Here is a 27,677-nt window from a genome sequence, read left to right on the forward strand (position 1 = left end):
CAGAGTAGATTTGTTAAGTACTAATTTGCTAAACAGACAGCTATAGCACAGTCATTTTTTAGACTGAATTTTTAAACTAGTACCTTTCTATCTGTCTAGACATGCAAGGTGTGTCTATATCTTTACTGGAAAGCTTTAACTATAGAGGACCTGCATCCATAACTGCTATTTAAAGTCTGTTCACGGGTGGAAGAAACTTCTGGAGCCTTACAGCCTTCTCAAAGTGAGCAACCAAATCATCCACAGGCTTCAAAACTGTTTTCAATTTGCTATGTGGAGATCAATTTGTTGTATAAAGCAATATTCTGATTATCACAATTCTCCTACAACAATTTCTTTCCTGATTATCCACCCTTGTGAGACATCTATGATCTGCTTTCCCTTAACGTGAGTTAGTTTCTAAAGCTGACAGACAACAGACAACTTTCATCTATTCTACTGTGATAGTACCACAGTACAAATGATCTTGTCAGCTTGTACAGACACATGGAACCCTGACTCAGTCACCTCTTGGGAACAGAGCTTACTACACCAACAAATTCAAGCATTAAAGCAACACATTTTCCTTGAAGCATCTCCCTGTAGAGATGTCAGTATATTCAAACATACTAATTTTTAGTAGCTTTTCAATACAACTACGGAATTATACTTCAGTTTCCTATAATACCTTCCCTACATCTCTTTAAATTTGTGTTGTCACACTGTAGTTTAGACTATCCTCAGAATAGAAGGTTTAAGCAAAATTTCATAGAAGGAAGACTTATCACTTTGACAAACTGCACACTTCCTCCAAACCACACACACAAAGATGTCTGGAGAGAGTGGGCAGGAACCGGAGGGGCTGAGAGGTGAGAGGATCAATAGGCACTGCTACCCTGGCACCTTCTGTATCGCTCGAGACCAAGGTTAAGCACGGAATGATATTTCCCTTCTGGGAGATAGGGGCAGTTAATAACATGGAGTGGGGATTGACTAGAGTCCAAAAATGGCACAAAGGCAACAATGCGATAAGGTTAATTCCCAGACTTCCAGTGTATTGATTCACATATAAACAAGTCAAACTTTGCCTCCTCCACAAAAACTATCAGGGAAGATCTCTATCAGAGGACTCCCAAAAGAGGTCCTTCCCCTGTTGTCTCAGCCAGAGGGAAGATAGGTAACTCTAGCAAGAGCTGTACAGACCAGGAACAGCAACAAAACTGGAACAGAACAGTTTCAAGTACTCATACAAACAGAATGGAACTACTATAGAAATACATATCTGTCTTACAGAAATGTTTGTTTTCTGACTTAAGTAAATATGCACCTCAAAATATATACTATTTGCAATTTTTAGCTACTAACTAAAGGGGGTGTTAGAAAATTAATTTTCTGATTTTGTTCTCATTAGTAATTAATCAATTCTGAGAAAACATCCTTCCTTAAAGCTACTATTTCTGATAAAACTCTCATAGCAAATTAGTCATTATGAGCTTAATTTGTACAGTTCTTGGTCTTATGCCACTGCTAATCAACTTGTGCCTCGAGAATAAGTCAAATAAGTCAGTGTACAGGTTTTTGTTTCTTTCTTTTTTTTTTACTGAATGAGCAAATCAATCACACATCAGTGTTGTAAATTTATGTGCAAAAGCATTGAAGTGCTTTACTACAAATTACAACGTAGAAACACGTTAACTAAACAATTAAATTCATACAATCAGATTTAGGAATATAACAACACAAAGAAGAAACAGAATTACAGTACATTTACAACACAAGACAAATACATGGAATTCATTAGAAAATATTGTAATAAATAATTCATGAATTATAGTGCAATTGATTTATGCATAAATATAACTAATTGCCTAAAAATCAGTTGTTAACAAAAATCTGTCAAAAATCAAGGCAGCCACAGAGTTTTACTAAATTACTGCGACAATGGAAATACTGCAATTAAAAAACAAATACAAGTATTTGTACTGTAAACAACTAAAAAAATCAGTCTCACTAAAGTTAATATACAATTTAATATAAAATTGTCATTAGCTACCAGAAATGGTTTAATCAACTTTACTGAGCAGTAGTTCTAAAAACAGAGGCACTGTTTTTTAATATAAAATACTTGAGAAACATTCAAATAAGTAGAAAGCATGTAGGGCTTGCTTTCGCCTTCATTTAAAATTCTGCTGAAAGAGGAATTTTCAGAAATTGTCAATTACTAAGTAGTGACTGGTAACTGAATTTATAAAACAGTTCAAAATGTATAATTTAAATGACATTAATGAAATTCATAGGGGTTAGGGGAGGAGAATTTACACATTTCCCTGCCTTTCCTTAGTTGTGTAATTAAACATTAGCCTAATAATTAGAAACAAATAATTCTGTTCTTTAAACACTTACAGGTTGAGTATCATCTATAAACTATCAAAAAATATTTTAATTACTATTTCTGACCAAAAAATAAATACAAGTACTAAAATGTTGAAAATTAATTATAATATTACATACAAAACTACTGAGTACTGTTAAGTCAATAGTAAAATGATCCCTGATTTTATGAATCCTGTTAAATTTTTGGTCAGGTCATCTTTTAAATTATATAAAAAGAGTACTGTCACTTGCCTTCAATATAAAGTTCTGACTCAAATTTCTAACAATATCTGAGGAGTAGAAAACATCAGTATGGTATAAATATTAGGCAATGTATTGAAGCCCCAGATTTTTGCAAGTAAAACTGTATAAAGACAGATGTTGAAACTTTTAAGGTTTTTTAGCTGCATTTTTCAGTGGGGATATATTCACAAATTAATCCTTCTGGCCCACACAAAATATGGCTTGATTCTTTTAAAATTAAAGATGACCCTGACATCTGCTGTTCTGCGAACTCCTTATCAGGTACAGTTCTGCTTAAAATCATAGAATCACAGATTAAGCTGAGTTGGAAGGGACCCACCAGGATCACTGAGTCCAACTCCTGACCCTGCACAGGACACCCCAAGAATTACCATGTGCCTGAGAGATTCATTCTGTTATATGCAAGTAAACCTTAATGACTGAAGAAGATTCAGTATAGATCTGAGAGACCAAAGAACTGAGATACTGGTTGTGCAGTTTCAAAGGATTATTCTGTTTTAAAGTGGATGTTGTCATTTTTACATAGTGTTAAAAGATATGGGTTGGAATTTGACACCAGTATTGTAGTATGCTCTCCATTAAATTAAATGGCAAGTCTATCTATAAATGAAATTACCTGATGTGGCCCATATGTATCTAATGTCCCATTTAATTTCTACAGTTAACCCATACACATGCAAATTTCAGTGGGAAAAAAATGTGTGCATGTGTACCATGTGTATAAAAGTTGGAGAGTCTTTTTTTTAATGCCAAATTAGATACACAGAGAAAAAAATTACATGTTGAGAGGAAAAGGGCATTGATGTTCAGTAGTGAATGTATGAAGCAAGCCCCATTCATATGTAGACATATAATTTTGATATTATCTAAAAAAATTAAGTGTGATAAAAAGTCCAATGTGAATACTTTGAAAGTCATGTAAAAACTGCAATATGAAGGTAATTGGTCTCCCTTAAATTCTATTAAAAGTTGCGTATTTAAAATGAACTGTCTAACTTCTAACTACCAAATTTATAAAGAATTTATATTATTGAAAGTTCAAAACAGCTTCACTGTTTCATATTTGTATTTCTATCAAGACCCTGAACTGCAAATTTGGTTATTAGCAAGATGATAATGTAACTTGGTATTAATTTTGATAAACTGAAAATGTTTTGAAATGTCACAGCAGCAAATACATTACAGTTACAGTGAGGTTTTTCAATAGGAGTGTGACACAATCCTTAAATAAATTTTAAGTAGTCATAACATCAACTAACCAGCACGTTTAAACAAAAAACCAAACAAACCCAAACCATTCTCAAGCTCATTCTGTGCACATTATGAACATGCTCTAAGTTGCATTCCAACTTTCTTTTTAAACCTTACAAGTTACCTTAATTGTCAAACTAAAAAGGAAAATTATGTTAAAGTTTAAATTATTTTATGCTCTTAGTATTCCATCTTATTTCTTATTTAATAATTCTATAACTACAGTAATTTCTCAGATCTCATAAGTGTACACTTTGTAAACACCAATTTCTTTCTAAACCAACAACAAAATTTTCTTAAAATGATAAAAAAAATGCAGTTTATGCCTGCTAAACACACATTTTTGTAATGAAATGTTTTTCTTACTTGTATTGGATATTTAAATAACGAACTTTTTTTCTTTCACAGAATGTACTATATCCTACTAATACTCCACAAATTCACTTCCTTGTGAGGAACTATCTTTTTTATAAAATCCCTTGTTGTGTATAATCTGAGTTACTTACAATTTATTGCAAGTATTCTGTGAACTATAGAAGTCTGCTAACCCTTGGTTGTGTATTTCCATAATAAGATGGATAATTGAATGGGTAAAGTGGTTCTCCACCAATTAAAAATTATGCTTCACATGACAAATACTTGTTTTCCCAAAACATCTTTATGCTAGTGACTACTAAATAAAACCTGAATCTTTTTACCTATTTATACATGGATTATATTAAATACACACTATCAGAATTAAGTGAGCAACTCTGTAATTCTGTCCACAGTGAAAACCCTGAATAAAACTATTTTTCAAAAGGCATGTATGTGGTTTTTGAACTGTATAATTTCATGTCTTCTGTCAGAGTGAGCATATGTATTTCTCACATAGTGTGTGTATACAGACATACATACACACACAAAACAATTTGCTAACAATTATTCTACACAGGCTTGCTACTATTTTTGCAGCTGCCAGTCCCTGAATCTGTTATATTAAATAAGCCAGTATCTGGTAAACGGAGTTTCTTCTTCGGTGGAGTCTTCAATGTTCCAGATCTTTCTTTTACTTTATATTCTAAAGTGCTGTGAGGTACCCCATAAATTCCTTGTGCTTTGGAAACACTCATTTTCCCACTCATTACCATTGCAATTGCTTCTTCCATTATTTCATGGTCATACTGCCGATAGCGGCCACGTTTTTTCCTTGGTTGCTTATTATCTTTACGATCCAAACTATCTTCTGTATTTTCTGAGGTTCCATCTACTGTCCCATTCTTAGCATTAAGACACAAAGGAGAGAGGTCCCCATGCAGAAAGTAGGAGTCAACACTTGAGTGAGTTACAGGTCCAGAACATTCAATTTTGTTCTGTTTAGGGAGGATATTTTTCAATTTTTGAAGAGCTGATCCTTCTAAGACTGAGGAGGTTTTAGAAACGTGGTACATAACATCCAGAAGACCAGCAGTATCAGACTGTGGTTTGGACACAGAACTTATTCTTAGCTGAGGAATTTTTAATTGTACAGTGGGACTTGAAGTTTCATATTGTAGATTTTCACTTTTTTCTTTAAACTGAGTGACCATTCTCTGTAGAGTTAACTGGTGGAGGTAACTGGAAGCTGTTGGGAATTTTAATTCTGAGGTTTCAAGTAGACTGAGTTTACTTTTTTCTGTGCGCTCTGCTTGAGCTCTTGCCCACAAGGCTACTTTTTGTAGGACTGCACAAGTTTCTTTACTGTCTTTAAATGAATAACTATCATTGAAATCTCGAGTTTTATTTTTAAAAGGTGCAGGCTTTCCTGCTGGTAAGGCTTCTAAGTGGAGGAGTAAAGTTTTTTGAGGTATGCCATAAAGTATGCCTGCTTTATTTATGTCCAGTGCTCCAGACTGAATGTCTTTCAAAGCTTTTGAGAGCAAACCATCTGCAAACTCAGCACTTCTTTCCACATAGTCCTCTCTGTTTCTGTGTAGTCTCCTGGATGGATGGAATGAAACGATGGTAAACTGATGTATGAGAGACTCTCACACAGCTATGGAAGGGAAGGGTCCACTCCTTTATTATACTCCTTGCTTCGGTAACATCACTGCTTCTGATACTTTTTAGCCTTTGAGATGTAGTAGTTAAATGATTATCCTAGCAAAATGTTACAGTTCTGGTAGGACAGTGTGTCAAAAATCATACCGTGCCTTCTACAGCAGCCCTTCCAAGAACTTTATATCCTAGCTCAGTATTTGGTAATAGTCTCATGTGCTTGCTATATTCCCTTGTTCACATGCTTGCAGAGCAACACTGTTATAATTTTAATTATACAATTAACATTCTGTTAAATACCCAAATCCTGAAGGAGTTTTTGTTAGTAGAAACGTGACGTTACCGCTAAACAAGTAATAAAAGAGTCAACCCCCTTATAGAAAATTTGCAGCAATAAGTACATAACTACACACAAACATCCCAGACTTACACAAAACTAGGCTTTCTACAACAAGAATATAAAGTGCTGTAGTTAACAATCAAGTCCATTTTTCACAAAATAAGACAAAATTTTTAAAACTTCTACTCACTATTTACAACTCACTAATTACAAAGCCATCCATTTTCAAGCTTTTTCATATCAGCAAATTAATAAAATGCACTTTTACATAATTCAACAAATGCTGCTACTGTAGTCCTATTTGTAATAAGTTATTTGTAAGACGTACAGGTGACAAAAAGGGTCCTGCTATGGCTAGTGGATGCGAGGATGCCAAGATCATAAAATACAACAAAACAAAGCAATTCACTAATTTTGTGGTAGCTTTCAGCAGATGCAATAACATTTTCCTTGCTGAATACAGAAATTTAAGCATTTGCCACCACACACCATAGTCAGAACCATGATGCAAATATAAGTATGATGATTAAGAGCTCTCTCTCACGCGCTTGCTCTCTCTCTCTATTAAGGAATATTATAGATAATAGTCATTTAACTTGTTCATGTTAGTTGAAGAAGATTTTACATCTAATTATTAACATGGTAATTTTTCTCCAAAATTGAAGTTCCCTAAATAAATTCTAAAATAATTATTTGCACTTTCTTTTACTAGTCTCTTACTTCTACTGTGTAATGTAATCAATTTTCATGTAATTTTTAGTAACATGAACTAAAGTTTGGTGATTGTTCTGATAACTTTTCTTTAAACAGAAAAAAAAGGAAAAAAGACAAATGAAACATATGATATATACATAGACACACACTTATGAGTGACAAAAATTCTTTTGAAAGCAAAATAGGAACCACATGTGTGTGTCAGTATATACAGGTATGTTATGAACATAAAACCTGGGCAAAGAAGAGAAACCTGGATTGTCTTTCTGATAAGCCAAAGAGAGTCCTAAACATTGCTTACCCAGACACTGAGTTTTCAGAACACAAGGGATCATATTTTGGTTCTTCCAACTTTGCGCTTTTCTTTGTAGAGAGATCTAGCACTCCATCCCCTGCAAAGAATGAGTAGTGATGATAACAGTGGTTTTAAGGAAGATCTCAGATATTTTTTCAGCAACTATATTTTCACCTATGGCACAATTTTCAAGCAGCTACTTTATCTTGTAAAATTCCTGACACCTTATTCCATTAACAGTATCAGACATCAGCAAATGATTCTGTATATTTATCACCAAACTTTTCTAAATTTGAAAGAAAATAAAAAGTAAACCCCTTCAGAAATAATAACACTTAAAAGAACCTGTATTAACCAAACATGACTGCTTTCCTAAAAATCATGTGTCTATATTGCGCTTTTTACTTTCAAGGCAACCAGAACAATGCACTTGATATTACAATTATTATTCATATTTACATACTGTAAAAAACACACAATTCGGATGCTTAAGTTAAACTTGACATAACTAAATCCTAGGCTTACAGGGTAATTCAAGCTAATAAGGATCTCAGAAGGCCCCCAGACCAACCTCCTGCTCAGAGCAGGGTCACCAGTGACACCAGACCAGGTTACTGGACGAGCAGGTACCAGTACCTGGGTAACTTCCCAGTATCCAGTAACTTCCCCATCACTGGGAAAATGGCTTGAGCCCAATAAAGAGTTCTAACACTTTAACTGTACATACTCCTCCCTACTGCCTCCAAATATATGCAATAATATTAGAAATTGGAAAAAAGAAAGACCTAAAGTAGAGTAGGAGTCTACTCTGTTAAGTCATTGGTAAATGTTAAAATTTAAGATTTATACTTGACTGCTAAAGTCTATAAAGTATTGAAATAGAAAAACATACTTTTTAAAAATCAGTATTTAAAAATATTAACAGTTAAGATACTCCTTTAGAAACTTTTTCTTTAAAAAAAAATCAATTTCATTTAAATTATAGTTAAATCCCCTAAATATATTTAATTTCATACCTTTCTTCCTTGGTTCTCTGTTTCAAACTTGGGCTGTTTTGTGTGCCTGAGCTCTGCGAATTCAATTTTGAGTTTCAACATGTAACTCAACATTCAACTCTATAATCACCTTTATACTACGCTTTATTGCATTTACAGTGTCATTTACATGTTACTGCCTATTATTTTTAAAACATCAATCAATTGCACATATTTTTCCACAGCCTCAAATTCAGACAATGAAACATTGGTTGAAGGATCCATATACCAACAGTCAAATAAGAAGTCAAGAAAATTGTCTGGGAAGCTCTCCTTTATACCAATAATGCAAAGAAACAGAGTTCTGTGTAATAATCAAATCCAGATTTTTGGTTTTGGACTACTTCTTCACTGTTCTTCCACAACTATTTTGTACTGTTTGAAGGAGCTCAAAGAGAGAAAAAGTAACATCATAAATCAGCATTAAGGGATGAATATATATAAATATGCCCCTTGGCAAGGGTGCTCCTTTTCACGCGAAAATATTCCTTTCAAAATCTTCCTTAAGGAAGTTAAAGAAAGGATTAGTGCTAATCAACCTTCCTGATGCATTGATATTACAGAAGAAAAAGCCAATTCAGACCTACAGAAAAATTGTACATGAAAATTTTGGCCTACCCAGGAATACCCAAGCTCAACCCAAAGTCCCCGAGTCCTGTGGAACAGATTCCATCTGTTGTGCCCCATCAGTTGCACAAAGCAGATCTCCCTTTCTTAACTACTGTGTGCTCCCTCTCGCACGTTTCTCCATCTTCAGATGATACTCATAGACATCACAAAAAAGTTTAGAAGACATCACTGGAAAAAAACTACTCCAAAATTGACAACTTACCAAGCAATAGAAAGCTAATTGTTTCTCCACCAATTTACACACACACAAAAAAAAAAAAAAAAAAAAAAAGGCAAAGCTAGCAGCTAGCTAGATTTTTAGTGAAAGAAAGAGCCCCAACTAATCAAAGAAATAAAAATCCAAAGGCTCTTGTAAGATTCCATAATTTTCATTTCCAATCTTTCAGAACTGGCTTTGACAACACCAGGCTAGCAATCAATTGGAAAATTACTGAAAGAAAACAGTAGTGAAAATTCAGCCTCCTGAAACATAAAATTACATGTATTTTCAGCCTCTAAAAGATGTACAGAACAGAAGGAATTTGAGGTTCAAGACATTTGGTTCTTCCAACACAGCAAATGCAAATTCATTAAGTACCTGACACCTCCCTAAAGACAATGCTTTATGGGAAGATGATACTCAGTAAAAATAATCATATAAGAAATTTGATATACATGCAAAATACCAGATAGAGCCACTGGAGTACAGATTTTTTTTTTTAACAAATTCATTCGAATTTTTTTAAAAAAAGCAAACAAAAAAACCCCAAAAAACAAAACAAAAAAAAAAAAAAAACAAACAAAAACAAAACAAAACAAAAAAAAACAACCACAAAAAAAACCCCAAAACACACAAAACTCCCTCCCACCAAAACCAACAAGAAAGAACCCCCACAAAAACCCATCTCAAACTGGTAGGAAAACGAGAGTATTTGCTGTAAAGCTCTACAACACAATGAAACCCTACCTAATGAAATGAATGCATATACACAGTTGAGATGTTCACTTTGGTACATTAGGTACAGGACCAAAAAGGCAGAGAGGCATCCTACAGGTGGACTATGAATCCTGGAAGCTTGTTACTTGCAAGATAGGGATAGTCTCCTCTAAACTGAACCAGAACTTTATTATTTCGTACAAATCAATCAAAATAGGTATTACAGCAAGAATTCTGGACAGGAACTGAATTGTATCAGGAACAGAAAAAACACTCTGTAAGGTGGCTTTAATAAAAGATATGAATTTACTTCCACTCTTTTGGTGAAGCCATGACTACTAAGAAGTGAGCCTTCACAAAAAGTATGTAACAGTATGTAACACAGAAAAATTTATTAGAATTTTATTAGAAGTTTTTCAGGTTTGCTACTCATGGTCTTCTAATGCAGCTATTTCTATGCAAATTAAATGATTCTTATCCTCAAATAAACGGCTCAACCTCTGGTCTTTGATTCTCAGCACAAGATCATCAGGTGCACCAATACCAAGATGAAACTAAGTGCGATCAAAGTTAATTTTCAAAATAATCAGCACCACAATCACAGTAACTTGAAACTCCTCCAGAATAGCGATGGTAGGGAAGCAGGGAGGGGAAGGGGAAGCAATAGAAACCAGGTCAGCCTTGAGTTCCTACAATAGTATTTTATTTTAAACTGATTTTTTTTTTCTGGGTTTCAGGAAATCGCTCATTAACTATTATGAACTGTCTTATTAGATCAGATAACCCACACTACTCAGCCTCCAAGGCAGGGGAGCACTCCACTCCTACTGTGGAAGAGCACATCAGCCTAGCTACTAACTGCACCTCTTTGCTCTCCTAGCAGCTGCTATCATTGGCTTAGGGATCTCAGAGATTTATCCCTGCCTACTCTAGCTTTAGTTTCTGTCCTTGGTTCTCCTAGCTGCAAAGTCCAAGACCCTTTGAGACCCCAGTGACCCATGATCTCCTGTCACAGCAGTTCTGATGTTTGAGAACAGTTGAGCAAAACCTGCCCATTACCTATTTCTTCCTCTAAGAATTTTCAGAGGGTCCTACCTAATTTTAATACAGTGAGATTTAGTAAATAACTCTCCCTTTACCTTATCCATCCACAGGACAAGGGGTTTTGTAGCAACAAAACAACACTCTTCAGTACTTTTCCTGATGGTACCTTGCCTTTTGTTGCTTATTTTCTTTACTTCTGAACACGAATTTTCAGGAAACTGTCACTAGGAACACCAAAGCCTTTTATTAATTCTTAACTACCACTTTGAGTAGCCCCTTTTGACTTGAAGCGCTATTTAGTAACATAAAAAAACACCAGATGAAAAGGCCATACATTGATGAGGGCACAGTCCTGGCAGTATCTGAGGACCGCCAGGGGCTGCCCTGTGCTGGATGCAGATGACTGGCTCCCAGACCTGCTGCAGGGCACAGCTGAGTACAGCAGCCACCTCGGCAGAAACTCTGAAGAACTCTATTTAAGAAAGGGGGAGAAGTGCCAGATGGACACAAAAAATGGGAACAAAAAGAGTGACAAAATGGCAGAAATAAGTCCAGTAGCAGAGAGAAACCATTAGGTACAGACTGTGGACAGCTCACACCCAATGCCCTTGCACTACAGGGGTGGTGGTGGTCACAAGTGAACCTGGAGTGAAGCTGAGCCTGGGAAACAAGGGAGGAAAGACAATGTTTTAAATGACTCTTTTTGTTTCTACTGCCTCAATTAATAATGAAAAATTCATATTAATAAGCAATATTCAAATTACTTTTCCCAAGCAAAGTCTGTTTAGCCCATGACAGCAAGTGGTAGAAAGCAATGATCATGTCCTTATCTCAACTCATAAGCTCTCCTTTCTGCTCTTCCCATTTTCACCCCATGACATTGTGAGAGAAGTAAGCAAGCATCTGACAAGGAGCTTGGCTGCTAGCCACAATGGCAGCCAGCAAAAAAAACCCCACCAACTCCCCTCAAAAATGTAGCTTTTTAGGAGGACTTTCTCATGCAAAAGTATTAAACTGTTTCTTGCATATATTTGCAGCTCATACAATTTATCTTGGGAACATACAATGTATATCTTCAAAATGCATAGTACTTTCACCAATACAAGCCAGGATATTAAGAAAAAGAAGTTTATTTTCAGTAAAGTTTTGAATTCTTTTAATACACTACCAGCTATCTTTTGATGTCTTCCATTCTGTGATGGCTCAATGAAACAAGGGAATTATGAAAATTTTCTTGCATATTTTAGCTATGTTTACACACTATCAATGTGTGGTTCTGCATATCTTGGTTCCAGAAGATCTAGAAACAAGAATAAGCTTGTGTAGCTAAACCTGCACATTATGTATTTATACTGCTTCTACTTCTGACGCTTAAAGTCACTTTGCTTAGAAGCTTGAGAACTATTAATCCTCCTGTATCTACCAAGTCAAAGAAGCCACTACATCAAACTTTGCTGCTGCTAGCAACATTCCTGAAAGAGCTCAGTCCCATGACTGCACAAGGAAGTAAGCTGCTGCAAGATATTCCAACACTTCTGTACTCACCATTTCATTCTGCAAGGATGCTGCTTCTTCATTGGCTTAGTTTAGAGGAAAAGCAATAGCACACAGTAACACCCCACTTTCATTAGATGCAGTGCATTGAAAACAGGTTTTTTTTCACTATACAGAGTACTCATTATCAAGGCCTCGACAGTCATAAGAGTCACATGGATTAGAAAAAGGAACAAGATACAGATATTTTTGGAGACAGACTGCTAATTGACTGACTATGAAATGATTGCCTGATTACCAGCAAGATACACAGGAATTAAAGCACCCTGGTAAATTACCACACTTCCACTTGCAGAGGGAAGTAGAGCATGCTCTGGGACTCCACTACCAGTCAGGTGTCAGCTGGACATACCTGGATGCCAATGCTTAAACTCATACTCAGTACCAAATGCTGCAGTTCCAGAGGTGCAATGGGTTTACCTTGGCCAGTAGCTAGACTTCAGTTCAGCCACTCTACCACCCTCCATCCTCAATGCAGGGCAGGAATAAATAAGATGAAAATCGTCAAGGTAAACACATGGAAATCACTTGTCAATTACCATTACAGGCATAACAGACTTGGGGAAAATGGATTTATTGCAATGTAAAATAGATTTGGATAATTAGAAAAATACAAAAATTAAATCAGTTCCCCACCCCTACCTTTTCCCAGGCTCTCAATTTCATTCCCAAGTCCTTTATCCCCAGATGGCATAGCTAAGATTGAGAATGGGGACTAAAGTCAGTACAATTCTTCTTTACAGCTCCTTCGCAACAGGCCACAAACTCTTCAGGAAATACCCAGATGCTCCAATGTGGCATCTTCCACAGGCTGCAACATGAATGACCATCTCCTCCACAAGCTGCAGTGGAATACATGCTCCACCGTGGTCCTTCCCATGTGCTCCATGAAATACCTACTCTGGTGCCTGGAGCACCTCCCTTCCCCTTTTCCTGACCTCTTTGTTCCCAGAGCTGTTTCTGACCCCTCTGCCTTTCCAGCATTTTTGCACTTTTTTAACCATGCTTTCACAGCAGCACTGTGATCCCAGCTCCAGTGCTCCCTTTCAGCCTGGTGCAGGTCTGTGGCAGAGCTGGCTGAGCCTCACACAGGGAAGCTTCTCACAGATGACAACCTACAGCCCTCCCCAGCTACAAAAACCTTTCCATGCAAGCCCAAAAATCAGGGCCATCAGGTCTGGAAGTGTCAGACCTGAGGATTTTTTGGCTTCAGAGATGGCCTCCAGAGGAAAGCAGGAAGCTTTCTTTAACAAAGAACTTCAGTGGCAGAATCTCTCTTCAGTGCTGTGCTAGCACTTAGCTTGGATCTTCTCACTGCTTCTAGTCATCTGGAAAATAAAGTTTACTCTTGCCTCTCACGCCCAAGAATCACTCTCATAGTAAAGGAGCAAGACTGTCTATTTAACTAGTTAGACATTCATTTCAAAGATAACTAGTGTAAATACAAAGCAGCTGCCTAGGCAGAAAAGTGAACCTAAAGAACTCATACTTGGGTTACTATCTGCTTAACAGGATCTGAATTAAAGATTTCAACTCTGAGGATCCATCACAGCAACTTGAATTTCCCTCCTCTGTTACTGCTACTTCATTTGGAAATCATAAGAGGAATTACAAATAGCAAAACCTAAAGAGTTACATGATGTTTAAAAAACATTACTAAGAATGGAATAGTGGTACAGCTTTTAGAAGTTTCCAGACCAAAGAAGAAAGCCATGTTAGAGAATTATATATTTCAAAAAATAATCCAATTAAAAGACTTTCATCATTCCCTACCATAAGTATATGACACTTTATTATAACCAAGCTGTCTTCAGGAAAAGTACAGAAATGAGAGATGGGTGCAGTAATAATACACAGCCCCTGACAAAAGCTAATTGAAATAACTTTTTCATTAATCTTTGCACTTAGAACACAATGCAAATAAAAAGAGCAGGCTGACATTTTTAATCTTGAACTTATTTGCTTGTGTTGCCATCACTAGAGTAAAAAGCTAAAATATCTTAAAATTAACACATTCATGGAAAACACAAACCATAATACAACTTCCTTGGTAGGTAAGATGTTCAAGCAACCTTTCTCCAACTACATTCTTATTCCACTATTATTTCTCATTTCAGCATCTCTGAATTTCACAGCAAGAGGTTACCTTTGACACCTAAAAAGCACCCCAGCAAACATGTCAGTCTAAGTCCTGAGACTATGCAGTGTCTTACACAGTTTAATGTGTAATTTGTACACTGTGTGTGCTGAACAACTATTTTAGATTTAGGTGTTTCACTGAAGGTGCACAATTCTTAACTTGCTCTTTAGCCTTACTGTAAGAAAAAAATCCAACGACACAAAAAGAATATTTAAATAACTCAATTTCTCTATATTTTATATTTTTCTTAGAGAAAAGATCAATGGAATTTAAGATAAGCATGGCACCATAATTTTATTCCTTCCCACCTCCAGCCTTCCCTTTCATTCTTCAAAGATTTATTTGGGCTCAGCAATGGCCAGAACCTGCCTTTGGGGACTTTACTCCTTCATGAACATTTAAGACTAGTTATTAATAATCAGCTGCTGAAGTAAGCAACATGCCATAGTCCTGATATCAGGAAAGCATTTTTTATTGCTCTTGCAAAACAAATATGCTTCAACCTGGCCAATTATAAACCCCTAAAATTTATAATTCATCTATAGTAAAATTACATCCAAGCAGAATAGGTATTTTCTCAGGATTTAAACCACTAATTATTTACTAAACCCTGGCAGGAACTGTTTCCACTGACAATACAGAATAAAAGCAAGAATTCTAGTACTTCCTAATGTTTTTTCTGTCAAAGAGAAAGGATGCTTAAAATTTAACCTAGAATAGGTATACTTATAATGAGGAATCCATCAGAGCTCCCCGCCCTCAAGGATCTCCAATTAAAGACTGCATCGTTAGGTACACACATACCAAATCTGCTAATGTATAGTAAAACAAACAAACAAACAACCCAAACAAACCCCCAAAAAACTTAGTTCTGGCTTCTTTCAATTTTTTTAGTATGGTATATGACATACAGGTCAACTTTTCCCTTTGGTCTGCAGTATTACAGGATTAACACAGACCCTGATATGTGTAAAAGACAAAAGCTGCTTTTGCCACTGCTTTCAGTTAGTTGCACATGACAGTCACAACCCTTCCTGAAAACTGCTGTTAATCCAAATCTAGTTCAAAGTCCAAAACACTCTTGTGATACTGTTATCAATTTTGGATAGCAATATTCCTTGAGGCAAAGAAATTATTTCCTTTCTGTAAATGATAGCGAGACAGACTTTATTTTTCTAGCTTTACTCTCAGTTAAGAAAGCTGCACTGATCAGTAATGATTAAGGTATGAAGTATGGAAATTTTCTCCCAGATTAATCTTCTTTTCCCATTATTCTAACCAGCCTGTATTTAAAGAATCAAAGTGTTCAAGAGCTGACAAAGACTGAGTGACATTTGCTCCCTGAAATCTCAGCATCTTTTTCTCTTTTCTCAGGCTTCTTGACAGACATTTCATCAAAAAATGAACCACTGCTACCTGTGACAGCACAGGTGAGTGGACTTAGTATTCCAAAGCTGAGAAATTCCAATGCTACTTATTTAACACAGGCACTCAGAAATCAGAATGCTTATCTACTAACACACAATATGAAAAATGTTTCTATTCAACACGGACATTTATTTTTTAAGGGAATAAGACACCATAAAATAAATAAATGACAGCAAACCACAGATTTATCAGATATAGAAGTTTACCTTGCTGAGTATTCTGTTCTTGAGTTCGATTCACAGTGAGGTCTAGAGGGCTATCCTGTTCTTCCTGAAGGGAGTTTTCCGTTTGGTTCATTTGGATACTTTTACACATCAGACTTGGTTCAAATGATGAACCATTTCTGTTCTCTTGAATTTTGCTACTTTTTGAAATGTACTCAATTGCAAACTGACGGATCATTTTTTTCATTAATTCCTGAGCAACTAGGGGAATGTTAGGATCACAGTTCTGAGGAAGATCTAGAAATAAAAAACAGAGGCAACAGATATATTAAGAACAAAACTTAATTACTTTTCTTATAATAAATATTTCATATAAGCACACAAATGTGTTAAGTAAGTACATGTGTAACAAACATATTAACTCAGATGTCTATCAAGTTTTTTTAATGAGCATTGCTAACTGGAAGTCCTTTGAAAGAACATTTAGCACAGATCATTGATTTTTACCTTACTCCTCTATCATAGCATGCAAGTAAGTCTATGTGGGGTTGCATTACTTAGGGGACTCAGAATCTGTACTGTGGGCAAATAAGCTGCATTTTCATTTGCAGACTGTTAATTTTCAGTTTTAAAAATAAAGAATTCTGAATACAAACCATGAAAGTAAAATAAGATATGGATTAATACAGAAAGAAGTTACTTTCAAAGAACAACCATAACAAAAATAATTTTAAAGATTATATAAAGTATATATAAAGATTAGTCCTCTTCGTAACATAGAACAGTTTGACTTTTGAGGAACTGTCTAAAAGAAAAAGGCAAAAAGACATATGTTCCACACCGAGATCATAATCCCCATTGTAGACTCAGGATTGAAATGGCAGAACTGCTATGATGCTACTTGAAATGTCCCATACAATTTGGAGTAATACAAACAATTGAATACAAACATAATGTTTAAAGCTTTTATTGTAAAATCTTACAGGATTTTCAGGACATTTTCAAAGTGCTAGCAATAAAACATTTGGAAGAAAAGCTTTATTTCCTATTCTAAACTGTATATCCTGTTTCTTGCTTGTGTATGTAACATTTCAATGGAAAGAAGTATCTCATTTTAGAAACAAACAAACAAAAAGGATCAAACATGATACATACAACTTTATTTTAATGCAATCTATCAGCTAGGAAAGTTAAGCCTCTCACTAAAAAGCACAGCTGTAACTGCAACTGTAAAACACCAAAAATAATCCTAATCAAAGCAACAGTAAAAACAAACTGTAAATAACTTAGCATAAACAATGTAATTAAAAAACTTAAAGGAAGCTCTGCCACTGCACTGATGACTGCAACACACCATTTCACAAGACAATACTCAGATTAACCATGCTAAGAGACCTGTGTTTTCCCTTAAAATGGCAGTAGTAGAACTTATTTCACTACCTAACTCTTCCTTATTTCCTTCAACTCTACACTCCTCTCCACAAAAATATCCTTTTCAATATTTTAACCACTGACTGTCCTTGAGTTCACAGGTAATGAGTGAAACAGTTTTCAATCAAGAAGGGAGAGGGATTTAAAGCAAGTGTGAAAGCAATCAAGAGAATGAACGTTTAGGTGAGCCCTGATTGCCTGGAGAAAATACCAAAGGACATGGTTCTGCAGTTACTGGGATAATAAAATTAATCTGAAACAAATAAAACAGATGATAAACTGAGAGTTTTTTCATGGAAGTGAAGAAACTGAAAGGGCTGGGTTGGGTAGATGTTTGCATGCAAAGGGTACATATCCTAATAGAAAGTTTGGAGGATCACACAGCATATTTGTGTTCAAGCATTTTATTCCAATGAAACTATCCATCAACTATCAAGAGAGTGACTGCCAGCACTGATCAAGGAATGCTGCTCAGGTTTAAGATGAAGATTTTTTTGCTTGTTTGTTTCAAGTTCATTTAAAACATATTCAATTTTGAGCATTCATTTTCACCAACAGGGCATTGCAAGGAATTACAAACCTGCACCTATGAGATCTGCTGTCTATAGCACACCAGAGGGCAGCTGACTCACTGCTCAGATGCTTCCTGTCAAGACCTTTTGGCCAGCCTCTCCATAGTGCTTGATGAGGTATGGTGAAGCTCCAGCTTTTAAGACATCTTGGCTTCAACAGAACTTACCCAAGGCATGACAAAACAAATCTACTTATGGTTAAAGCTGTATCTTCCAGCAATCTTTCAACCAGATCTCTACCAAAATACCTAAAACTGGCAGGTGTTTCTTGAAGAAAGATATGAGGTAAAATTCTAAATGATGGAAGATTCCTACAAAGATCTCTCCCCACCATGTAATCTCCAGGCACAGCAATATACACAGAGCATACTTATTTCCTGATTCCTTAATAATGAACTCAATAAATATTCAACTGGAGTTTACCATCCTAGAGACACACTTAGAAGTAAAGAAAAAAACATTCAACAACAGATACTGCAACAGTAAGGCAATAGATGTAAAGTACTGGTGCACACGCAAAATGCAAGAAAAGAATAAGAAAAGTTGAGAGATGAAATTAAATAACTGAATTAGCTAGGAATGAAAGTGTTTGCATGACAGGGAAATGGTAGTTCCAGACAATGAAATCTACTGATCAACAGCTTAGCTTGAAAACCCAAAAATATGATTGCCTGTAATCAGAAACTCATAGAAAATGAAATATATAAAACATTACCAAGACTGAGTAGGGTCTGGAATGACCCTACTTATACAGAGCAATTAATTGTTGCATGCACACAAGAAAAACTTCTTTGACAGCTTCTGGGTAACAGGTGATCATCAGCATAAATGGGAGAATTATACATCCTTGTGTTAGCTATACCTTTAAGAAGCAAAAGACCAGAGAGTACAGGGGACCTACCATTAGCAGGAAAACACAGCAGCCTGGAACAGATTTCTCCTTATTAATCATCGTCCCTGCATCAATTACTATAAAACTGCAAGACAAAACTAATTCAGAACTGTCAAGTTTTTACTGCCTTTCTATTCCACTTTAGACTGTTTGCACTGGTAATAGTCAAGCATATATTGCTTTTAGACACTTGCAGGAGAAGTCAGCTTTTCCCTTAGAAGCAAAGTCACCTTTTACCTAGTAAGAATAAGAAAGGATTTAGTTTTTTGCTCTTATAATAATTTCTTTAGTATTCGTTTAATTTTTTTTGTAATGATTTCCAAATACTCTCTATGAAGAATAAATGCAGCAGAATTTCTCATATATTCAACTGCTGCAGCTATTGGTAGTTCACAGATTTTAAGTTATTTTACTCTAAAAAGGTAACATGATGAGGGGGTGGTGTGTGTGTATCTAAGAGCATATACTCTAAAAGATGTGCTCCCGGGTTGCATTTGAAGTGCTCTTGCTGCTAAATGTATATTCAATCAAAAGGGTTAGACTCAGGTAGACTAAACTTATCTGCCATAAATGCAAATCACATTGACTGTTCTGTAACACAAATCATTAACTTGTAAATAGTGGTGGAAGTACCTTGGGAAGGCTCTAGTAAGACTACTTATTCAAAGTAAGGTCAAAGCCAGTTCCTCTGGATTTTACCTAGTTAGGTAAGGAATACTTCCATGGATGGGAGACTCTACAACCTCTGGGTGGCATGTTCTACTGTTTGCCTGTCCTCATTTTTCCTTACATTGAAAAGAACCTCTAGTTTCAACTTGTTTACAATCTGTCATTATGCTGCTATGCACCACTGTAAAGACTTTGACCCTGTCTTACAATTAGAATATCCTGAGTTAAAAGGGACCCACAAGGATCATCAAAGTCCAGCTCCTGGCCCTGCACAGGACAGCTCCAAGAGTCACACCATGCGCCTGAGATTATTGTCCAAATGCTTCTTGAATTCTGTCAGGCTTGGTGCTATGACCACTTCCCTGGGGAGCCTGCTCCAGTGCCCAATCACCCTCTGGTCAAGAATGTTTTCCTTATATCCAAGCTAAACTTCCTCTGGCACAGCTTTGGGACTGAGGCTGACCTCAGGTCTTGTCACTGGTCACCAGGGAGAAGAAGAGATCAGTGCCTGCCCCTCCACTTCCCCTCAAGAAAAAGTTGTAACTGCAATGACATCTCCCTTCAGTCTCCTCCAGGCTGAAAAAGGCAAGTGACTTCAGCCACTCCCTGTATGGCTTCCCCTTAAAAGCCTTCACCATCTCTGTTACCCCCCTCTGGACACTCTCTAATGTCTAATGCCTTTCTTATACTGTGATGCCCAAAACTGCCCCAGGACTTGAGGTGAGGCTGCCCCAGCTCAGAGCAGGACAATCCCTCCCTTGCCCACTGGCCATACTGTGCCTGATGCCCCCAGGACAGGGCTGGCCCTGCTGGCTGCCAGGGCACTGCTGGCTCAGGTTCAACTTTACATCAATGAAGACCCCCAGGTCCCTTTCTGTAGTGCTGCTCTCCAGTATCTCAGTCTGTTCCACCCAATATGGGGAAGTCATAGTGGTAATTTTCCACCACACATGAGAAATATGTAATTAGACACATAAAATTTTAAAACATAATGAAATATATTTTGGGCAAGAAAGGTATTATAACTCTGAACTTAGTATCACTACCAAATATTTTTTAATTGTTATCAGCAGATGGCACCAGATATACTTGGTATGACCTGAACAGGTTTTTTTTCTCAGATGTTTTATTAGGAGTTGTGACTATAGGAAAAAAAAACTTGCAAAGTTTTAAATTTGCATGCCTACATCTGTTTAAATCCTCGTTTTTCACAGTCATTATAAAATACAGGGCAGCTATATTTAGTCCATGTATAATTTAAACCCAGTAGAACAGTCTATAATGATCCACAGACCTGCTGTTATTAGGATAAAAGAAGACTGAACTTGTATGATGTAATCTGATATTTTCTGCTTTTGATTGTCCAGGTAACAGTTTGTATGCAAAAGAAGAGAGCAATTATGTAATGTAATTATGACTAATTGCAATAATGCATTTTAAATAAAAGCTCACATTTAGGATTAATACTTCCTCAATTTATGTGCTGCATGAGCTTGAAACTATTCAGATTTGTACTGTTAACTATTCTGTACATTACCATTATGCTAATGATCACTAGACTGCAATGTCTATGGTGATAGATTTGACTGTCAGAGTTAAAAGCTTCTAAAATAGTGTTCCACAACAGTATTCATTTATTGAAAACCAGTACTTTTTCACTAAAAACTCAACCTTATGACTTAATTTGTCTTCTGACACAACGCCAAAAGGCCGTGAAAAGCACCAGGGAATAACAATCCCCCTTGTATCTGCAATCCAGTTGTGTGAGGAACAGGACTAAGAACACGATTGCTTCTCCATGTGCTTAATAAACTCACTCCATAAATTCACCCTTTTCACCAAAAGGCCACAGTTTCTTTTAACAAACCCACCTCAACAGCTACCAAACTGTCCCAGTGACATTCTCAGTTCTACTTGTAAAATTGTTCAGGTCGCTGTCAGGTCATCAGCATGTTACAACAGGAATATAACTATTTATTTATTCTGAGGCATATGTCATGATTAGCTCATTTAACTTGACCGACCAACAAACAGAAGGAGTAAGTTAACTCTTCCGCTCTCATAAACACTCCACCTTTTTTCTTCCTCTATTCAGGTTGCCATGTTCACTATTCTACATCAGTCATATTTCTGTGAATCCTTTACAGTGAAGAGAATAACACTGGCAGGTAGATGGTCACCACAAAAAGTGTCTCCTTAAGAAAGGAGTGAAAACCCCACTAACCATTCTTTCCTGATGAAGTTTAAGAGGAACAGCAAGTTTACCATACAAACTGTGACATTGTCAGTGATTACAGAAAACCATCCACATTTTGAAAGGACAAATTAGATTTCTTAAGATTAATAATCAAAACAAACTGCAGGTTTTGGATGAAGCAGCCTGTGCAACTCAAAACTACACCTCAGAAAGTAACACTTTTTTTTAGTCTGAGATAATGTGTGCATGACTACATTGATATAGGTTTGCTAAATTAAATATATATTGTCCAAGATGCAAAACCAGCTTGTGACAGCTATGCAACTGAATGAAAACTACAAAAAGAACAGAAGAACTCAAAGTTAAACACAGATATATGGTATGGTCTAAGAAAGCCACATTTATGAATAGAAATATTTTAGAACATAACAAGGATATCTACAAAGATAGTAAAGAGCTTTAAAAAGCTCACAGGAAAATTACTTTGGGATAGGAAACATGACATTGAAGATAGTTGTCAGAGCAGCACAGAGAATCTGAAAAGGTTCAAGTAAATCTCAAACATTTTCTCTATAATTTTGTGCCTAAATTCCTCAACTTCTAAATGAGCTTCTCATGTCTCAGTTATCTCTTGATGGATCATCTATCCTGAAGATAGAACCTGATTCACAACCGTTTTTCTTTGGTTTTGTTTAAAGAGGTCACATTACTATTGCATGGAAAAATGAGCTTCTAAGAACACACAATGTGTATTACTAGAAATACAGAAAATTAATAGTCCATGAACAAAATGGCTGATCAAGCCTTTAAACAACTGTGATTCTGAGATATAATGATGATCACATGTCCCACTCTATAATACTCATAGTAATAAAAGACCTATATATTTTAAAAGCATACTGTGTTTTTCCCTTAACAAAACAGAACAGCTGAACTTCAGCATTACATAAGTGGAAAAGCACCAATCTAAGTCTACTCTGCTTACACCACCGGAAGGATAAAGAGAGATGTAATACCTGGGAAGAAAGTATTTGGGTTTCAGACACAATGTTTAATGGCAACAATCAATGTTTGATGACAAGAAGGACTTTGGATTTGCTGTCTGCTGAGCACAGGACTTCCCTGACAACTGACTACAAAACTGATCTCTCACTAATTCATAGTGAAGATGGGTTCCTAACGGGAAGACCTTAGTTGTTTATAGCATTCCAAGAGTTTACCCATTTTGGCAGGAGTTTTATCTTTATCCTCTTTTGTCCTAGATTCTACAGATAAATAGTCATACATTAATGTCTGAAGGCTGTCTGCTCCAGGCAACAATATACCATTGTTGCATGTTTTGAGATCTTCTGAACAAGTTTCCTGATAAAAAAAAAAAAAAAACCCAAAAAACCCAAACCTACAACCAAATCCACTCAAACTAGTCTGCAAATTAAAAAATCCATATATTAATTTCTTAAAAAAAAAAAAAGATCAATGGCACCAAGAAATGAACTCTCCAATTTGCTCATTAGTCTTAGAAGTTGGTCATAGAGGCCTAAATTAGCTACAATAGCAAGAGAGTAGATGGTCTTGAGGAGTTTGCAATCCAAACAAATGTTACTCCATTTTAAAGACAGCCAGCCAAGAATTCTACAATTTACAACGAAAAACATCTGGTTTGGGACTAGGTATAAGAACTACTCCTTAGCTAAACAATTACTAGATACTTTTTTTCTTTTTTTTTTTTTTTTTTCTCTTCTTCTTTTTATTCCTTTCTTCCTAAATTGATACTTGATCTCAAAAACCTACAAAAATTCAGAAAGCAGACTTGGGATTTTCTTAGTAAAACTGTTCATCTTTCTCCTAAAATCCAAACCAGTTACTTGAATACCTCATAAATTGGTTTCACATGCCCTTTACTATTTTCCTTTTCACTTCCCATAATTTGAACAACTTTAAAGACTTTGCTAAAACCCGAACTGAAGCAATATTCTTAGTAAATTCTTACCCAAGAATACAGAAGTACTTCAGAGAATCACAAAAACAACTGGAAGTTTCATCATTTAATAGACAAAACCTCTTTAACCTAGCATTACTGATCTGGCAGATCAAACCAAAAGAAAATGCTAAAAGCCAAATGTTCTTTGTGTAAAACTTCACTTAGAAATCATTCACTCCACTAAAGTGCGGTCATGCCAAGTTTCACTTCTCTCATGATAGAAGTTCCTCTCAAGGAGTATCAAAAGAGATCATCTGCAGAAGGAGCATAAAGCAGGCAAACACTGAATAACACTGTACACATCAAGACCAAGAAGAGATCTGACAAAGTAGAAATTTGAAGGAATTAAAATATCTGCCTAGGGAGATGCCTCACAATTGGGCCTGTGATGAAAATATAGTAAGACTTTAAGAAGTAATGAGGTGTCAGCTTCATTGGACATTTTATTTCAAATGGAAAATAGCTGCTTTGAAAGAAAGCCGAGTCCAAATGATGCACGCAAAATGCTGTTACAATCCATTTCAGTTCTGTAAAATGCAAAAAAGCAAGACATAGACTGAGTAGACAAGTCTGTACAGAAAAAGATTCTACATATCCCAAGTTAAAGGGCATAATAATCTCTCCTGCTACAGTAATTTATAAGGGAGTAAACTAGCTTTGCTTTTTTTCTCCCACCTATGTGAAGACGAGGCAGTGTCTGACTAACTCTGTCAAAAGCAAGAGAGAGCTGTCACCCTAGCCATACTTAGCTATTCTGACATCCACATCCACATACTAAATCCAAGAAAAATCCATAAAAATTGTAGTTACTGCATTCACAGTAACTTCATTCACATGAACTTAAGGAAGAAAATGAGTATTTCTGCTTTTGTTGACAGTGAGTAAACCAAGTAACGTTATTCACTCATGTATTGCTCTATCTTGATGAATGTCAAAGAGCAAGAACAGTCAAAGAATTAATGACCTACTAAATACTATATTTTGACAAGAAGTGTTAACCTCCAACTTGGATGCAATTGAAGGAGCAGCTTTCATGCAAGAAGATCCCAAATTCCATTTTGCAATCTGCAAAGCACATTCTCTTGCCTAAAATGCCTTTCCCATTGAAAACCAGAAGTGAGAATTTAGGAACAGAAAATATTTAAATGCTTAGAATTCCAGAGAGGAGACCTGAGTTTGGCATGAAAACAAAGTAGTAGCTCATGGTAAAAAGAAAAATCCAATACAATTTATGAATTGGGATTCAGAAGAATAACACATAATACAAGAGGACAAAGAGGAATGATAATTAGGAAGGGTGGTACTTCATCTGGTGATTCAAGTAAGAAAAAGATTAAGGAGAACCAAAAGAATAAAAAAGAGAAACAGCAGAAACATCTTTTTCAGTAGATAAATAAAAAATACTTAGGAAACAAAATTAACCCTGACTAATTTGATGCTTCTAGATTTTTTGTCATATTTCATAATACAAAAGACATGCTTTTATTACCTTTCTTTCGAAAGAGTGCATTTAGATAGTTTTCTGCTTGGCATTCAATCTTATCAGTGTTGGACTGGCCCTGAGATGACAGTTCCTCTGTAGGCGTTGACTGTGAAGAACCAAAAACTGATGCACGATCCTAGAAAACATATGAAGACCACAACATCTTTCAGAAGTTAGTCTGCTGGTAGTAAAATATACAATTAAATTACTGAGCTATTGAATGGAATAGAACCACTAAAATCAAACTACCTTGAGTCAAAATGCAGAATTAACTTATCTGCAAAATTCAATTCTCTGACTCTTATTTCCATACCAAAAAATTAGTGTTGGGGAGTAATGCTTAATATAATGCTCATACTTACACTGGCTGTTTCTTTGTGTAAATTACAAAAGGAACATTTCTCATCCATAGACCAGTCAGTTAGCTCTTCTGGCTCACAGTCTTAAAGGAAGAAAAGAAAGCTAGATGTTTTAAACAAGAAAAAAATGGATTTTGAGAACAACACACACTTCTTAAAATTTTCGTAAATAAATTCCATTACTAATATGATATACATTTATTGGTACAGTGCATTCAGTCATATCCAATTCTCCAGATGTTTTCAACTTCTTGTCTGGCTTTTATAGCTCAACTTAAAAATAGCAACAAGTGCCTTCCTTAAAAGAAAAGGTAAACTCATGTAATTCAATTATCATCTGTCATAATTACTGGAGTCATCTGAATGCTGCAAAGAAAGCTCTGAATTGCAGACATCATTTTTTAAAATTGAAGTATGCAAACTTGTGGTAAACTAAGCTAAGAATTAGGATATGGACTCCCTACCATGTGAGCTAAATGCATTATACTTATAGTATTTAACTGATTTGGTATCATCACTATAGGTAAATCCAAGCCTTATACTTGTAGCACTTGATTTATCTAGAAAAGTACCTTTATATGTTTAATTAGAAAATGTACTTTGGTCTAGAAGGAATGCAGGACTTAAACTTCCATTGCCTATATCAAGTCCGGTCTTCTAATGAATGGAGACACATAATCTACTTTCTTTAAACAAACTACTAAGCTCCATTTCAAAATTTAAGAGTTTTCAGTCAATACCCTTCTCTTCACAAAACACCAGTTACTTTAAAACTTTTCCCAAATTAACTGTGTTAATAGTTAAAATAAAGCTTTTAATTTCTTGTTTAAAACTGCACATGGCAACTTATTCCAGTTTGCTTTTGTGGCAATTTTATTCTTGCACCCATGAACAATAAGCAGGTATTTAGCACCTTTATGCACTTATAGAGACTTTAATTATCCCCTTTACACTCCATTTTGTGACTAATCTAGTCCACCTGGTTTTCTTCATGAGATTCAACTCCATCTCTTCTGCACCAGTCTCACTTGAACATCTGTTTCCTGAACATTCCTGACCAAGATCTCAAGATGATGTCTTTTACCTTACACCAGACTTCCCTACACTGCAGGCAATAGTTTTCCTACAGTATCCTAGTTATGCAGCAGCCTTTATTACAACTGCAGTGTTTTGGCAGGTGAATCCAAGACCCACAGCTCCTTCCAGAAAAGCTGCTCCTGCATGGGCTCCTCTATATAGGCTGCAATTCCGGACAGAGGTCTGCTCCAGCATGGGATCTCCACAGGCTGTAGCTTCCTTCAGGGCATCTCCACCTGCTCTCCAGTAGGTCCTCCATGGGCTGCAGTGTGGATATCTGTTCCAACATGGTCTTCCATAGGCTACAGCTTCTTCATGCTTCACCATGGTCTTCTCCAAGGGCTGCAGGGGAATCTCTGATCCAGTGACTGGAGCACCTCTCCCCTCTTCCTTCTCTGACCTTGCTGCCTGCAGGGTTGTTTCCCACTGCCCTCCACCCTCTTCCTACAACTGCTGAACTTTTATTTCTTCTCAAAGATATTATTAAAAAGGCAAAATAAGAATAAAATTACTCTGAAAAATAAAGGTTCTTCAGTTGAGCACAAACATAATGTAAGTAACTCTATATTACTTAACTCTTAGTTTGCTCAGCTCTAAAATACTGATTTAGAACAGAATTCTGTATTATTGTATTATATGCTTTCAGGGATTCGAACCAGCAATTTTTTACAGGTTGGACAGCTGATGTTTAAAAAGAGACATGGTATTTTTCTTGGCTGGACAGTAACAAGAGATAATGAGTCATTTTTGCTGAATTAATCTACCTGTCCCAGCCAATTAGAGCTATTCCTTTCGGATGTCCACTGCATAAAAACAACACTACTCCCTCACAAGAAGTTCATTGTTTTCCTTGCAACCATGAAAATTCTATTTA

At 36.0% G+C, this 27,677-nt stretch overlaps 1 protein-coding gene across 6 annotated transcripts in view; it reads right to left on the reverse strand.

The window, feature by feature from the left end:
* Positions 1–27,677, reverse strand: part of LCORL (ligand dependent nuclear receptor corepressor like) — an 80,009-nt gene that overhangs the window by 23,683 nt on the left and 28,649 nt on the right. For 3 of the 6 annotated variants that reach the window (XM_021554406.2, XM_031504570.1, XM_021554402.3), the window contains exons 3-6: positions 25,730–25,809; positions 25,374–25,503; positions 16,185–16,439; positions 7,239–7,329 (exon numbers count right to left, since the gene is read on the reverse strand). In XM_021554406.2, coding sequence (XP_021410081.1) covers positions 7,239–7,329; positions 16,185–16,439; positions 25,374–25,503; positions 25,730–25,809 — 556 coding nt within the window. Of the gene's footprint in view, positions 1–1,583; positions 5,827–7,238; positions 7,330–16,184; positions 16,440–25,373; positions 25,504–25,729; positions 25,810–27,677 lie in introns of those variants that run through there. The other 3 variants (XM_021554405.2, XM_021554404.2, XM_031504571.2) reach the window with 3 other exon arrangements.

This window comes from Lonchura striata, chromosome 4 (genome assembly GCF_046129695.1).
Source record: "Lonchura striata isolate bLonStr1 chromosome 4, bLonStr1.mat, whole genome shotgun sequence".
NCBI classification, from domain to species: domain Eukaryota; kingdom Metazoa; phylum Chordata; class Aves; order Passeriformes; family Estrildidae; genus Lonchura; species Lonchura striata.